The sequence below is a fragment of the Hoplias malabaricus genome, chromosome 2 (genome assembly GCF_029633855.1).
Source record: "Hoplias malabaricus isolate fHopMal1 chromosome 2, fHopMal1.hap1, whole genome shotgun sequence".
Classification (NCBI taxonomy): Eukaryota; Metazoa; Chordata; class Actinopteri; order Characiformes; family Erythrinidae; genus Hoplias; species Hoplias malabaricus.
The window spans coordinates 46,994,101-47,010,864 of NC_089801.1; the positions used below are offsets into that span (position 1 = coordinate 46,994,101).

The following is a 16,764-nucleotide window of genomic DNA, read 5'->3' on the forward strand; positions in this document are numbered from 1 at the left end:
GTGGATCATAACATTTTAGTTTCCCACTTGCAGCATCTAGTTGGCATTTGTGGTAGTGCTTTGGAATGGTTTAGGTCCTATCTGATGGACAGAACTTTGTGTGTGAGTTTTGCTGGCTTAGAATACTCCTCAGCTCCCCTATCATATGGAGTTCCACAGGGCTCAATCTTAGGACTCCTCCTTTTCTCACTTTATCTGCTCCCATTGGGCTCTATCTTGAGAAAACATGGCATTGCATTCCACTGTTACGCTGACGACAGCCAGATATATGTCCCTTTAAAAAAGAAAGATGCTTTCTCGATTAAACCACTGTTGTTATGTCCCAATGACATTAAAGACTGGATGGCTTTAAATTTTTTACATTTTAATGAAAACAAAACATAAGTGATGGTGTTTGGTCCCAGTGGGCCCTGTGAAGCCCCTCCAGTTGATTTGGGCCCCTTGACTTTGTATGTGAAGCCAACTATCTTAAATTTGGGGGCAGCTGGCAAAGGTGAAGCCATTTCTCACACATGAGCACTTTCAAACAGTAATCCATGCCTTCATCATATCCCGGCTGGATTACTGCAATGCACTGTATTTTGGAGTCAGCCAGTCCTCCCTCAGACCTCTCCAATTGGAACAAAATACTGCTGCCTGACTTTTAACAGGCTCGTGTAAGACTCCCATTCTGGCCTCTCTCCACTGGTTGCCTGTGCATTTTAGAGTACACTTTAAGATTTTCTTATTTGTTTTTAAATCTTTAAATGGACTCGCCACACCTTACCTCACTGAGCTGCAACATCGCCACGTCTCTGCTCGGTGCCTCAGGTCAGCTGATCAGCTGCTCCTGGAGGTGCCGAGGTCAAAACGTAAGCTCAGAGGAGATGGAGCCTTTTCAATTGCTGCGACAAAACTGTGGAATAGCCTACCATTACAGATTAGGCAGGCTTCTTCACTTTTGATTTTTAAAACTTATCTTAAAACCCATTTTTATTCATTGGCTTTCAAGCCAGCATGATACTTTTGTTTTGTTTTATTAGTTTTTGTTTTTATTTAAGTTATTTATTTTTCCTTATTGGTTATTTTATTTTATTTTGTTTTATAAAGATCTTTTGTACAGCACTTTGTTTTAGCTGTTGGTGTTTTTTAAAGTGCTCTATAAATAAAGTTGCGTTGAGTTGAGTATTAGTGTGCCATGCTCAAATTCAGTGAGAGTACGAACCATTCTTTCACCAATGGCTAGATGCCTGATTTTAGACACGTTAAAATGAATGAAACACTAAAATTTAATGATTAGGGAGTGTGACCCAATAGTTCCTTTCCATATAATGTATATTTCTTAAGCTGGGATTACACTATACAACCTTTTCTGCCAATCAGACAGAGTCTACTTTGGCAGACAAAAATCCTTCCCATTAAGTTTCTGCTTCTACTATTACCTAAAATATATATAACAAGAGCACATTCTGCCCACCTCATTTCCTTCACCGTGACTGGAGGAGCACAGCAGCCAAAGGCCACGATAGGCTAGTTCTGGGAGACTATCCAATTTGTCAATATCTCTGAGTAGACAGAAAATTAAGATTTTTTTCAGTGGCAAAGTGGAAAAGTAGAATTTACACTGACTGGAGGACATAGTGAGCGTCACTTACCGTTTCTCAGCAAATGACAGCTCTCCAACAACTGGCTCAAAGTTGGTGAGTTCCGTGAATATCTGCAAGTAAAGAGAACATAAATAAAATTGGAAAATCAATCTCAGACAAGATTATTAGAGTTTTACAAACAGTTTTGTCACTGCTGTTTATAGACAATCTCACTCTATTAGCTCTTCTGTATAGTGAATCATTCAATAAGCAGTCCAGGCTGAAAGTCACTTTAAAATGTCAACATAAATGAGAGGAGATAAGAGTCCGTTTCAAAATTTGGCATCTGTCAAATATTACCTACTGTCACACAAGACAGCTCTGTTAAATATATTATGTTCTTCATAAATTTGACAGGAGTGGATGATTAAACTTAAAATGGAATCTAAATGTAAACTGCTGTATCACCCTAGTCATCATCATCACCATCTTTACCACAGTGGATAGGTACTGACCCGTATGCAGTATTCAGCACTTTGTGGTTTGTCCCTCAGTGAAAACTTCTCCAGGAGCCTGAGCAGCATTCTCACCAGAGCCACCACATCCTCCCGTATTCTCAGCAGATTCTCAGCTGAGAAATATACCTCCTCTTCCTCATCTTCCTCTACTTCCTCATCAATTTCCATCTGGAGGGAGGGGGGTTTACTTTTAAAGGGAAATTATCTTGCATGGACCAGCCAAAAGAATAAAATAAATTACTTTACAAAACCACATCTAGTAAAACGAACCCAGATTTGATTGGCTATATACAAAGACAAAAAAAAAAGTAAAGCTCCAGACCTCCTCAGAAGTTTTCTTTGGTGGTTTGGACCGTTTACCAGTCCTTGGGTCACCCTGAGAGCTCTTCAGAGAATCTTTCTTGCGCTTCTTCCCAGTGCTCTGGGGCCAGCACTTTAGTATCACCTCCAAGCATGCGTCAAAAAGAATCTGGTGAAACACTTTGTTAGCGACACTACCTAAAAAAGAGACCAAAAAAAAAAAAAATAAAAAAACTTTTGACCCATCACTGTAATGTAAAAAGGATTTCTACAATTGTCCATAAATTTGAATCTGTTTTAAAATTAAATCTCCTATTATACAAAAATTGATTGTTGACAATGAATGGACTGAGGGGCTGAAAAGTGATACTATTAGGTTAATTCAAAAGTTAAACATTCTCCTGCTTGACTGTTGCAGAGAACCACAATTGCCTTCATATGCAACAGAAAATAACCTAAAAAATGTCAAGTAAGAAAATTTGTCACTGCATTCATTATTAGTTCCATGAAGGATACAGAGCTGCAACGCATGTGCATCAATCTGCTCTGTTCTGGGGTTAACATTGTACCTAAAAGTAGATGTGAGTTTTAATTTAGACAATGTAAAGATGGTGATTTCGATGGTAGTGTTAATGAATGAAGGGTATTAATATTTATTTAATGAAATGTACAACTGTAATTTCTAATACTAGGCAAGAACAGCCAAAATAGCAGAATGTTTGAACTTTGAATTAAAATTATACATTAAACAAAATCTCCAAAACTTACTTGAACACCTAATAAAGACAACAATTATAGTTTTTATCTAGTCCCTAAACTTGTCAAAATATTACAGGAGATAACACATAACAGAAAATATGCCACAAAGTGCTTTTTGGGCAAACTGTGAAGTAGAAAAGAAAGAAGAAAAAGAAAAAAGAAGAAACAAGGAACACCTTTATTGATCCCCTTAGGGAAATTTCTTGTCTGCATTTGACTCCTCCGTGGTAGTGAACACACAAACATACACTACTGAGCAATTCTTCACAAACACTTGGGGGAGTAAACACACACACACACATATATACAACCGGAACAGGGGCTGCCAACCACCCTTCTGCCCAGGGAGCAGTTGGGGGTGGGGGGTGGGGGGTGTTAGGTGCCTTACTCAAGGGCACTTCAACCATGAATTAATTTTTCTCTTGCTGGTCCCAGGAATTGCACAGGTGACCCTATGGCCTTAAGCTCACTTCTCTAGCCTCAAGTCTATGGCTGCCCCCAGCAGATCAGGATCTCGTTTGTTATCTGAATTAACCAGAAAGGTTGTCAGAATCAACACAACTTAGAATAAAACTGTATGTTTCATGTCATGTCATTAGGCCTTAACTGTTTAACTGCATTTTACTTTTAAAAAGATATACTTTGGTTATTTGCTTCTCAGACTGGATGTGGAGTTACTCCAGTGACTGACCTGGGATTTTGAGCAGCAGCAGATAAAGGGAGGCTGCTTGAAGACTGTAGTGCCTCTGCTCTACACTTGGAGATTTGGCTTTTGCTCCGAGGACAAAGCAGGCCAAAACGGCCACCAGCGACTTCACTGATAACTCATTCTCTCCCAAAACTGTCCAGACACTCTGTAGCACAAGAAAAGAGCATTAAGCAAACACAGGCAAGAATCATACATCTTATATTGTAAAATCTCCCTCTGACCTGAACTGATTCACATGGTTAGGTGAGGTACAACTTTTAAAAATACATTTGGGAAGCTGTGCAATATGCAAATAAAGGATGCAATGATAATGCATACATTATTTAAACCCTCTATTTGACCTTTCAGTGTAGAGAAACAGCCAGTATAAAGAACATATTGGAAGCATAGAGAACAGAGGCCTTATTCTCCCTATTGAAAGTCAGTGGATATTCACAATGATTTTAAAGCTGTTATTTTAAGTTTAAAATACCATTTACTTTACCTTAGCAATAGCAATGACAGGTTTGAAATTAGTTGTCTATTTAATCATAACAGGTTTATAAAACCTGTGGCTGCTAAAAAGCCACAGGGTCTCCATAAAAGGAGAGTAACCTGGTAAAATATTAGTGCATATATTTTAAATTGTAAACATGGATCTTTCTAGTAATCCAGCTTACCTGAGGGTTGTCATCATCATTGGAGAAAGGCAGTAACTGCTTATAAACATTCTTAAAAATCTCAGCATCTTCTTTTATCTCATCTTCAATGGCAGGGTCCAGGTGCTCAATGTCAGTGAACTCACAGTCCCAGACTGTGTCCACCCAAGCTGAAGAGAAGACATGCAAGTAACAGTTTCACTTTCAGATATACCGAGAAAACATGGAAAAACTTAGAAGCAAGGAAAACCACCTAAATAACCTAAGACCGTTTTGTAATTCTACAATTACAGACTGTAGTCCTGTATGGAGTGCTGTTGCTCTCCATACATCGTTTGCTTCTTTTCACTGTATTATTCAACGGCCAGGACCTCCACAGGACCGGTGTAATTTGAGTGGTGGATCCTTCTCAGCGCTGAAATGACATTGACGTGGTGGTGCTGTTTTAGGTGGTGTGTGTTGTCATTAACTTAAGGTATGTTTGGTGACGATGGATGATTAGTTCTATATCACAAACGATCCTCCAAATCACTGAATTGAGTTGAAACAGTCCGGAGAACAGAATGCAAAGGCTGGGAGTTTTTAGACCACACCAGCAGAGGCTTAGAACACCCTCACTGTAGCTCAACGATAAATTGGCTTAAAACATGTAAAATTCCTCTTTAATTGGTTAATATATATCTGTAAAACAAACAAACAAAAAAATCTCAGAATAAAAGTGAAGACGTTAAGCCGTACCTCCAGAAATGATCGAATAATATTTACGTAGAGACTGGGAAATTTACTTTGACGTTGCGTTAATATTTTGAGTTTACGAGATTAGCTTTAGCACCAGATTTTGTAGATCCCTTCATTCGTGTTATTTTTCCTATTAGCAGCGAAATGCTCTTACAACAGCGATTTCCATGTCCTTTCTGTATTAAATACAAATAATTACCTTTAGACACACTGTTTAATTTTAGTTGTTGCAGCGCACTCAGCAGCTCCATCTTCACTTAAACCAAGGCGCCAATTCCGCCGCGCGGCTCTGTTCCAAACCGCACATTCCCACTCAAACCAGGGCACAGACATAGTGCATATTGACTTTAAATCTAAAACTTTAAAAACAAATGCTATAAAACCTCTACAGCCACGCTAAAGAGTCCCATGCGAAAATTTAAAAAGGCCCATTCGTTTGAAATACATAAAAAATAATTAATTTAATTAAATGTATCTCTTTCTAGGGAATACGTCTATTTATTGAGCCGGATTTAATATTTTATTTCTTTCGCAAATAAAGATCCCAAATAAAATATTTTACACCGAGTAAATCATAACTCATATGATTTTTTTTCTTTTTTTCTTTTTTAAATAAAGCCATTGCAATGCTGTAGTCCACAGGTCCCAAAAAACAACTATTTTAGCTTTGCTTTTTTTGAGCTCTTTTAAAAAATAACTACAATTCAAATCTAAAAAGGTAAACAAATTCTTCTGTCGGTCCCTTCCCTTCCCTGTATCACGCCACATCATTAAAAAAATAAATGAATAAAATAAAATAAACAGCCTTGACTGCAAGTCTTCTTTTGAATTAATTTCCTTATATATAGTCATATTTAATTATTTCGCAGTATTATTAATCATACATTTAGAATACGCTGGGTACTGTATGATTTACAGTTTAACACTAGTGTTTTTACTAGTGTACACTAGATATAGGGATCCTAACCTCGATAAACGGAACACTAACGGAGCCCGGCCCAGCTGACTATTTCCCGACATGCATTTCAGCCCGCGAATATCAACACAGAGCTGTCTTTGGTGATTTTATTCATCACAGTTGAAACATATTAGTTTGTGAATGAATTGATTAAAAAAGAGGCATCAAAATGCGAACCTTCGTGTGACTAAAGGGAAGTAGACTAGGTTTTTAATAATTTTTTTTTACCGATGTTTTGTTTTTTTGTTATTTTGCTTGGAGTTAAGCTTATATTAACGTTAACGAACAAAGCGTTTATCTTCTTACTTAACTTTATCGGAAGAGACGTAACAGTGCAGTTGCTTAATAAAAGTTCCTTATTGGGTGCAGAGGTGAGTACCGTAACGTCACAGTAAAAAAAGCTGCACTTAAAGTAACTAACTTTTCCCCAAAATACTCTAGTTTACCATTTAATAAAGTACTGTATTTTATTATATGTGTCTTCTACAACGACGGTGGGAATACTTAATTTTTTTTTCTTTTAAACACAAGAGCTTATACGTTTTCTCTCTCTTTGTGGGTCATTTGGGTGAAAAATAAACGGATGAATCTCTAAACTGAGACCAGTCTAAGTAGATGAGCCCACAGAGCAGAATAATAATAATAATAATAAAATTTTAAAAAATATGAATAGCTAAATTGTAAAGGAAATGTAGGATAAATGTCTTACATAAATACTTCATTATAGGTTTTAAAAGATTTAAATAAAAATTTTTGCACAGCCGAGTTAATAAACTTTGTTGCTAAAACAGTAATATTAACAGTTGGTAAATGTTTTATAAAATGTATAAGTCGTATTAGAATGTAATAGATGTTATAGTGATAAACCATACACTTCTGAGCATTTTGTGGATATTGTCAACATTTACAAACAATTACAAAAGGCATTAGTCATCTAATATTGCTATACGATATCGTTTATCATCACTTGTTTAAATATAAAACTACTTGTGCATAGTACAAATGTTGTGATATGTATTAAGAAAGCTTTGAACATGTATTTATAACATTTTTAAAAAAAATATAGCTAAATGATATATAGATAAATGATGTTTTCTCATATAGCTCATGTAATTAGCAAACATACACCAACAAAATGCATAATCATATATTGGGGGGGGGGGGGGGGGGTATAACGATCAATTTCTTTAATAAAACTAGCATTAATTATTACAGGGCACATTGTTGTGAAGCTATACATAAATCAAAGAACTAAAGACTGTGATAGTAGGATAGTAGCCACAGGAAGTCTTGTGAAAGGTTAAGAAACGTAAGCGTTACATTACAATAACAAAACTTTTATTTTACATAGCATAATTTTACACACATTGACAATGAAAATAATAAAATCTTCTACGTTTTTTACTGAAGAGTTAAAGAGCTTTTAAATACAGAAAATCAACTATTGAAAATCAAAGCTTTCATAGACAAGGACTAACCTAGTTATGTTTATTCCTTCAAACGGAACATAAGCATTTCATACCTTGTATATACCAGGGCTATTTAACTTTAAATAAATGGCAATAAATGTTTTTTTTTTCCCACCCCTTCTTTGTGTTTTGACAGGCGACACTCAACTTGGACTCCAAGCCCAAACAGCACAGTCAGAATGACCAAGAGAATGTGGCAGGAGAGACTTAAGCTGGTGGAGCAGAGGGCTCAGTCCTTTCAAGCTTCTCCCATTTCCTGCCAGTATAAACCTCGTCTATCCCGTCCATGGCAATCCTCCTCTGTCTGGAGAATCTTTCCCCGCCAGAGCTCAGCCTTTGCTTTCAGCCAACACTGCAAAGAAGTAAAATAATAATAACTTTAGACAAAATTATCATAATCTTTTTGGTTTAATTTTGAGTTGTTTTATGGCAGTTGGCAAATGTTCATGAATTTTAAATGTTATTGTGTGAGAGGAGCAGGTATCTTATCAAGTTAGCGTCATGCTCCTGCTTGAGCTGGGATTTGAGTCTGCAGTGTGGAAGACAGAGGTTTTATCTATTACACCAGCCACAAACCTTTTCCTAATATGGTTAAATTTCTGCTTGTGTCTCTTTCAGGATGTGCATGTATTTTCTCTAGAGAAAGAGGGAGCAAATGCAGGACAGAGGATTTTCTTAGTGACCAGCTACAGTGAACTCTGGCACTACTACAGGTGTCTAATTGTTTGTATGCACTACATGTTGATGGAAATGTTACTTAACTCTGCCAGTACTTTGCATTAACATACAGCACTGTGCAAAGTCTTAGGCATCTAAGCACTTAATTTTAATATCAGTGTTCTGGCTTGTGTTTATATTTGTTATAACCTCATGTATACCAGCTCTACCTGACAATTGGCACTGAGCATGATGACCTTAACATTCAATTTTTTTGTTCTTCTTTATGAATATTATACAGGCTGTGTTCACACACAGTATAAAATATGTTCAACTGGTGTTATCTTCCTAGTTCTCATAGACAATCACTGATGCACTGCTATGAGGTGATCCCAGAGGGTGCCGTCTGCAAACTGTATTTTGACTTGGAATTTCATAAACCCTGTAATGCACATCTGGACGGCAAAGAGATGGTGGCCTTACTGATTCAGGTAAAAACATAAACACCAGTGGTGGACAGTAAAGATGTAATTCGTTAGTGTACTTAAGTAGTTTTTTTTAATGTATCTGTTTCTATTTTGGGTGATTTTTACTTTAATTCTACTACATTTCAAAGTCAAATATCTTACTTTTTACTCCACTACATACCGTTCCTTTTGGTTTATGTGTGCGTAAAACCGTTGCTCTGATGAGTTGTGCTATCTTGTTGAACTACTTTGCGGCTCTGCCCATGCTCAGACCCAAAATATTTAATGTTATAAATGTCTGTCACACCCCTCCAGGGTAAATTCCCACCTTGCGCCCACTGATTCTGGGTAGACTCCGAACCCACCGTGACCCTGAAGTAGTTACAAACAATGAATGAATGAATTCATTGATTTTAGTCATATATTTTTAAAGGATTTACTATTTTAGATTTACAGGAGTGGTTTCCCACCCAAGGATTAAGGCCAGTCCTGGACTACACAACACTTTGAATTGTGATTTTTCATTGAAAATAGGAATTGTACTTTTTCCATTAAAAGGTAGAGGATAGATGCCAGGACTAGGCTTAGTCCCTGTCTGGGAAATATCCCAACAATATCTTACTATTCATAAACACTAGTTTACAAGTTATGTTACATTTAAAAATGGACTCTCTGAATCATTATCCAGCATTTGATCCAACAGACACTCAAAGTTTGCTTTGGGAGTTGACTCCTCTTTAGTAAATACATTTACTTTATTCCACTGCTCTCACTGTGACCAGAGAGGCTGCTCAGTGGGAAGGAAACATATTCTGATAATAATTTTGTACATTTCTCATCAATATCTTGCAAGACTGTGACGAAGAAATTGTTTTTTTTTTATTTAATTTTTTTTTTAAATTACTATTTTTAAGAGAGAAATAGTGAGTATTATATACTACATTCTCACACTCCTAAAGGAAAAAACCTCTTTCTTCCCCATAATCATGCTAGACAGCAGCGTCACTGCCCTGAGAGCAGCAAACAGATGGAGTATTTTCCTGTTTTTATTTCTTTTCCAAAAACCTTTCATTCACAGTTGAACTTGAACTAGATTCTATATTTAATGAAATAAATGATTTTCTTCTTATTTGTATATTTCATTTTTCTTTTAATCTTTTAAAAACAGTATGTGTGTGAGAAGCTGGAGGAGGTGTATGGTCTACAGTGTTCCAGAAATGATGTTCTGAATCTAGACTCCAGCACTGCTGAGAAGTTCAGCCGGCATCTCATCTTCCTTCTCCCCAATTCAGTTTTTAAAGACAACATCCATGTCGGTGAGTGTCAGATACTGAAGAACACACACTCTGCATGTACTCTTTTTATCATTCATAATTGCATCAGTAAGGAAGGTTACTTAAAAAGAGAAATTTAATAATGAATCTCTATATGTCCAAAAGACAAATAATCTTCAGGAAAGATTTTATACAAGTGTTGAAACATGGTCGCTTTAGACTCTTAGACTATTGTTATTAGGAACTGCTGTTATTATGAATGTGAGTAGTTAACGTGAATTTTGTATCAAAGCTGTAATTTGCCATTAAGTAATGAAGGTGTTTGGGATGTTGCGGCTAGGTAGATTTATCCATACCATCCTTGAACGTGCCCTGAAAAGTCTTCACAAAGGGTAAGACAACTCCTCCTATGTTTTTGCTTATTCTTGTTTATTATTGGCTGTCCATATTCTCTCTTATTTACTTTGATATGATTGGCTGGATTAGTTTGAATATTGCTCATTCAAGATTCATTGTATTTATTAACATAAGCATGGTCTTAGTCTCTATTAGCATTGCATAATTAATAGGGTTAATTAGTCCTATTGGTACACTTAATTTCAGCATGTCTTTTCCTCCCACTGACATTTTATTTGTACTCTATGGTAGTATCATAGTGTTGTAATTTTTACTTTCTTTCTTTTTCTTTTTATTATTATTTCAAATAAAGCTCAGAATCAGAGTCATCAGCAAGCACTTCAGGTGACACTGCTGATCCCAGCAAGGAGCCTCAGTCAAAGAGAATAAAACATGAAGAGAAAGAAGATAAAGACCTGAGCTTTCTAATAGTCAAATCTAAAGATGGCCAAAACCATCTCTTTGTGGATCTAGGTAGGATAACTTCCAAAGCAGATGTTTTTTCAGCTGGATGTTAGTCTTGCCTTTACTTTAGGTAATAATGAACCGTAATAAGGAGAATAGACCCTCTGTTGTTGCTAAGCTGGGCTCAGCACTGCAGGAACTGCACTGTGTAACATTTGGAGAGGGGTAGGTAACCATGCCCTGCTTCCGCCACACTTTTCCATTGATTTCAGGACAGTGCTGTGAAAATGAATTACACTCTGCAGCTGTAGGGAGACCAGGAGCTAAAATAACAAATCGTACCTAGTGTTTCTTCATGTGGACAGTGAAAATCAGTCAAAAACTGTAATTTAAATTTTGAAAGCTGGACAGTACGGTGGCGCAGCAGGTAGTGTCGCAGTCACACAGCTCCAGGCACCTGCTCTAGGTGCCTGTGAGGAGTTTGGTGTGTTCTCCCCGTGTCCGTGTGTGTTTCCTCCCACTGTCCAAAAAAAAAAAAAAAACACATTGGTAGGTGAATAAATAACGAGGGTTGGTCAGGAAGGGCATCCGGCATAAAAAACTGTGCCAGATCAACAGTGTGGATCACGGTTGATCGACCACTGTGGCGACCCTGCATGGGAGCAGCTGAAAGTAAAGGTTATTTTAACCTTTAAAACCTTTTAACTTCAGATAAATGAATATTTTTTTTTATGCAAGTGTCCACAGTCACTGGTGTCTGGTGGATATGGGGCAGAGTAATGCTGGGGGGAGTAGTTATTACTGACAGCCAGCTGCATAAATATTTGTGATATGTTGTAATGTCTGTAAGTTTACTGTAGTAATAGTAATTAATATATTAACGGAAAAGGCTTATTTCTAACCAACAATGTATGCTCTGTACTGTAGGTGTTTACACTAAAAATCGCAACTTCCGCCTCTACAAGTCATCCAAACTGGGAAAGAACGCTGCCTTCACTGTAGCTGAAGATAACGCCTACATCCCAAGGTCTGACAAGCAGACCACAGAAGAGGAACGTGTCTTTCTGGCTTCCTTAATAACTAATGTCAGGTAGGAATGTCTAAAATTCTACAACTCTGTGTTTAAATATTGTTTATTGTATTAGGAGTTATTCTATTGTCACTTTGGGACACTTTTTGACGATGGAAAGAATTGTTACCTGGCCGTGATATCTTTATTACACACATGACATAGTCAAAGTGTAATAAATATTGTGAATTCAGAAGGTGGTATTCTCTTCCCAGTTTCACTGGTCAGAGGATTTTGGTCTGTGAGGCTGCAGAAAGTCTGACAGGATCTCACCGTTCAGCCCAGCACAATGACCCACAGAGCTCAGGTATTATTATAACTAAGCAGATTACAGTAGAGCACTAATATTTCTTGTATGTGTAAAGGCCACTCCCAACAATTTGTCATAGAAATTTAATCTATACATGTTGAGATTTTCCTCTCTGTTTTTGAAAACATCCCTGTTCAGATGATTAGCAAACGGCTGCATTCTCATGCCAGTCCCATAGGGGGCCACAGTACCTCTTAAACGGAGACCCCATAGTCTAATGACTTATGTACGTCATTATATAGGGAGTGAAGAGCTGTTAGTACTGATACTAGGCTCAAATCTGGTTGTGGTGTATGTCTGAAAAACAAAATATAAGCACTGCCTTGCACAAGTTAATCAAACACATGTTTCCATCCAGCAGGCCTCATTTTATCCCTTTTGAAACACTTGATAATATATAAAAGAAAATGTAAAGTCTTTTTTTCCATAGAGCATGCAGGTGAAAAGCAACCTTCCCCTCACAAGGACATAGATGAATTTGTCCAGAAGCTGGTGTGCAAAGATGGCATTCAAGGAAGTAAGCACAGGAGAATTAAAACCCATGTTCTTTACTTTATTTTTACTTTATGTTTTAGACATTTCAACTTCTAGTGTGTAAACAAAATTGCCATCAAATTTAATCCAGTAGCACCAGTCAGCATTAGATATAACCAGAAGATTAATTTCTGTACAGAAGCTGAACTGTGCTTTTAATGTGGTCCTAATAATGTTTCTGGGTTAAATAAAAGGCATTAGGCACTGGACCTACTTTGTATCGAAGCAGCTGCTGGTGTATGACATTGCCAAGTATCGCTGGTGTTACAATGTGGGACGTTACCACAAGAGCAACAACATCATGTAAGTACTTTTAGTTGATTGTTATTAATCCCATTATCCAGCATAATACTCGTCTGCTCAGCAGTTATGACATTGATGATAATGAATATTCTTCCACTTTGGATTGTATAGTCATCTGTATGCTGCATATTTTTAGTCTTTTTCTGTAGTTTACATTTTCCACTTTTTCTTTTCAGAATTGTGGTGGATTTAAAAGATGAGGTGTGGTGTCAGAGGTGTCATGATCCTGAATGCAGGAGACAGAATTACAGATCCTCTAGTAAGGACATCATATTACCATTTGACAAAATCCTTTACATAATCTTTGATTGAGTTAACATTTTTTTTTCTGTTGTGACTACTCACAGGTTACCCTCTACCACGAGACGTCTGTATGAGCTACATGCTGAAAGAGGTCAGTCAGTTGAGTAATGACACAGCATATCTTTTTAACCCCCCCCCCCAGTGTTGCAGGATTCACTTGAACAGCACTGTCTTGAAAATAAAAAATAAAAAAGCAGGATTCTTGCCTGCTTCCTGAAGTCCAATAGTTCAGTTTCTGCAGTGCTGAGCCTGGAGTAGCAACCACACAGTTTCTATTTTCAATATTACAGGTCAGTGGCACATCACAATGATTTTGAAGTTGTCATTTTGAGGTAAAAGTACTGCCTGGTGTTGCTTTAATATCAAATCACTTCAGACTCCATATGTAGTGTGCTATACAGGTCATGAAATAATGCTATTGAACCAGAGGAAGTTTACAATTTAAGAAACTGACCTTCAAATGGTTTACTGTAGTTTAGAATGGATGCAATGTCTATGGCATTGTGCATCTTTGTAAAATAGTAGTAAACTTATTTACCACTGTCAACGCAGTATATGAACCCTTTTGTCGCCTAGCACTTCTCTGCAGCAAAGAGGTTTCATATACACAGTTCATTGGATAACAACACATGTAAATAGTTTGTGTCTCTCCCTGCAGGATGAGGAGGATCAAGAGTTCCTGATGGATGAGCTGGGTAACATCGAACTGAGTCAGACTTCTACTTCAGCTGTGGAGCGAGAACAGCATGTGGTCACTTCATGTTCTAATTCAGAGCACACAGAAGCTTGTCCTGATGACACCTCCTGCCTGGAAGCCCTGGAAGAAGTGGAGAAGATCTTTGCAAAAAAAGAGGAAATACCAGATGAGCTTATGATCAAGGCTGTGACTGAGTGTGAGGCAACAGCAGTCTGATATTTGTAGTTTAGTAATCAACAAAAAAGGTGATATGAAAAACAAAAGTGTTTTCTCTTGAGGATGCAACTACAGCTAACAGTGAATTCTAATTTTGCTGAATGAGAAATATCATTCTCATAGTTTTTGGGCACTTTTACAGTTGTGGATTAACTAATTATTGTTGAAAATGTATTCCTTTTTATTACGTTTTATATTAAGTCATAGTTAAGGAGTGAATTACATTTTAAGACTTTTTGCTTTGCAGAAGTTGTAAAATCTGCTGAATTACATTATACCTCCTGGCAAACTGATTTATTAATTTTGCATTCATTGTTTCTAATTCTGGGCTGGATGTTTGAAATGATGCATGTGGGTACAGTGTGGATATTTTATATTTTTTAGAAATAATTTTCACTGGCTTATTTGGCGAATGTAGTAAATGAGCTCTGCACTAAACTAAAACTAAAAAGTTTTTTAAAAGTTGTTATTACCATTGCAATGTGATAGCTGTAATATATGAAAAATAAATGTAATGTAGTTTCTGTTATAAAAGAAATTAGTTTTTTGTGCTCTCTTTTTGAGATCTGGAGGTGTATGTCTGTGTGTAATATATTTTTTTTATTATTTATACACACACACACACACACACACACACCTCAAAAAAAATTATTAAAGGGAACCTTAACATATCCTAGATCTCAATGAATGATATATTCCAGTTGAAATCTTTATTCATTACATAGTGGAATGCGTAGAGAACAAAATAACAAAAAAATTATCAATGTATCAATCAAAATTATCCCATGGAGGTCTGGATATGGAATCACACTCAAAATAAAAGTGGAAAATCAAATTAACTTGGGTGGAAATTCCTCAAGACAAGTTAAAATGAAGCTCAATAGTGTGTGGCCTCAATGTGGCCAACACTGTGGTGCAACAGGGTGTTGGTGGATGGAAGGAGACATGATGTCTCAGATGTGCTCGATTAGATTCTGGGCAATGGGCAGGCCAGTCCATAGCATCAATGCCTTCATCATGTATGAAATGCTGACACACTTCAGCGACATGAGGCCTAGCATTGCCAGGCATCAGAAGGAACCCAGGGCCCACTGCACCAGCATATGGTCTCACAATGGGTCTGAGGACCTCATCCTGGTACCTAATGGCAGTCAGTGCCATCAGAAAAGTCTGATTATGAAAAGTGAAATGTGCACCTTCAGTGTACTAATCTTGCCCCACTTTTAGGATTCTACCAATTGCATTTTGATAGGCTGCCTGTACATCATGTATATTCATTTACACATTGTTTTGTATTTGTTCTGCGAAAGACTGCATACACATGCCATGCCAAAATAGCAGTTTTCACAATAGAAATAGTATTTTTTTTTTCCCTTTACTTGTCACTCCAATTTCTTTCCTGCAGTAGAAGTAGTTCTTGGCTACTGGTGGAGAAAGGTATCAGACTCTCCCTAACGAATATGTGAAACTAATCTAACCCTAACCCTGTTTTTGGAAGGTAGTAGATATGAAATGCATGAGATTTTATTTGGCTCTATATTTTTTTCAAAATGTAGCTACCTATATTTGACAATTTATACAACATGACCTATTCCAATTTCAAATTATGCTTTTAGATAGTAACTAATATTTTAAAATATTATTTAATTAATTATATTCCAGTGCTTTTAGATGTAATTGTTTTATAGCTTGTGTTTTTTATTTACTTTTGAGTAAATATAAAATATTAATTTTATGCTTATAAGGATTATCATATAATAGTTATTTTAAACTTTTTACGTTTTGTTAGTGGGTCCGTAGCTGGGCTCCATATTTTAAAGAGGCTTTTACATTATATTTTTCTCTCAGCCCTCTGTAACCAGAGCGTTGCTCAGCAACCGTAAACACAGCCCTCAGCTGTCTGAATAGCGTTAACTCGTGCTTGTAGTTGTGGGTAAAATAGTCCTGTTTTTAACATATCACGGTTTAAATATACTTAATGCTGATTTATGCAAGGTGCTGGAGTTATTCTGTATAAAATGCCCTAATAATTTGTGTTAATTTGTCGTTTGCCAGTGCTGTTTTTCTGCTGTAAAGCTACGTTAGGAAACAACAAGGTGAGGTTTTTGCGATTTATATCTAAACATTAAATTTATAGTAAAGAGAGAGACAATTTAATGCACTAAAGCTTAAGTTAAAGAAGGAGTTGAAGACAAAATATGTTGAAAATATAAATGGAGTTGAATTAAAGTTAAAATGCATTTAAATTAAAAGAATAATAAAAAAAAATTAAACAAATTACATCAAATTGTATGTCAAATTGCTTAGGTGTTAAGAGAATAAACACTAGGCTAAGTATATATGTGTGTATTTATTTATATGGCATTTAATATTATGTCCTCCTATCAATTAAACCCCTAAAATACCCATCTTTGATCAGAATAATACATTTACAAATTGTTTCATAGAATATAAATAGACAAATGTTAATAGACTTAAA

At 36.5% G+C, this 16,764-nt stretch overlaps 3 protein-coding genes across 7 annotated transcripts in view; 2 read left to right on the forward strand and 1 right to left on the reverse strand.

The window, feature by feature from the left end:
- Positions 1-5,566, reverse strand: part of ncapd3 (non-SMC condensin II complex, subunit D3) — a 31,576-nt gene extending 26,010 nt beyond the window's left edge. For both annotated transcript variants that reach the window (XM_066659937.1, XM_066659936.1), the window contains exons 1-7: positions 5,427-5,566; positions 4,511-4,659; positions 3,834-3,996; positions 2,406-2,581; positions 2,081-2,251; positions 1,635-1,696; positions 1,457-1,544 (exon numbers count right to left, since the gene is read on the reverse strand). In XM_066659937.1, the coding sequence (XP_066516034.1) occupies positions 1,457-1,544; positions 1,635-1,696; positions 2,081-2,251; positions 2,406-2,581; positions 3,834-3,996; positions 4,511-4,659; positions 5,427-5,478 (861 nt within the window). In that variant the 5' untranslated portion in view covers positions 5,479-5,566. The remainder of the gene's footprint in view (positions 1-1,456; positions 1,545-1,634; positions 1,697-2,080; positions 2,252-2,405; positions 2,582-3,833; positions 3,997-4,510; positions 4,660-5,426) is intronic.
- A 697-nt stretch (positions 5,567-6,263) lies between these two features.
- primpol (primase and polymerase (DNA-directed)) lies at positions 6,264-14,795 on the forward strand. The gene is made up of 14 exons (XM_066660634.1): positions 6,264-6,556; positions 7,791-8,016; positions 8,273-8,367; positions 8,664-8,802; positions 9,947-10,094; positions 10,393-10,444; positions 10,762-10,922; positions 11,781-11,943; positions 12,138-12,229; positions 12,663-12,749; positions 12,961-13,069; positions 13,246-13,328; positions 13,417-13,463; positions 14,031-14,795. The coding sequence occupies exons 2-14, from the start codon at positions 7,834-7,836 to the stop codon at positions 14,283-14,285; spliced, it is 1,614 nt and encodes a 537-aa protein (XP_066516731.1). The 5' UTR covers positions 6,264-6,556; positions 7,791-7,833; the 3' UTR covers positions 14,286-14,795.
- A 1,361-nt stretch (positions 14,796-16,156) lies between these two features.
- Positions 16,157-16,764, forward strand: part of dnah6 (dynein, axonemal, heavy chain 6) — a 162,699-nt gene continuing 162,091 nt past the window's right edge. For 3 of the 4 annotated variants that reach the window (XM_066659943.1, XM_066659942.1, XM_066659941.1), the window contains exon 1: positions 16,187-16,381. The gene's annotated coding sequence lies outside the window, so the exon portion shown is untranslated. Of the gene's footprint in view, positions 16,382-16,764 lie in introns of all 4 variants that reach the window. The other variant, XM_066659940.1, reaches the window with a different exon arrangement.

Coding starts and splice junctions, on each gene's coding strand:
- primpol (XM_066660634.1), top strand. CDS start 7,834: ATGACCAAGAGAATGTGGCAGGAGAGACTTAAGCTGGTGGAGCAGAGG. Junction 12,230..12,662: donor CAATGACCCACAGAGCTCAG/GTATTATTATAA, acceptor TTTTTTCCATAG/AGCATGCAGGTGAAAAGCAA. Junction 13,070..13,245: donor CACAAGAGCAACAACATCAT/GTAAGTACTTTT, acceptor TTTTCTTTTCAG/AATTGTGGTGGATTTAAAAG.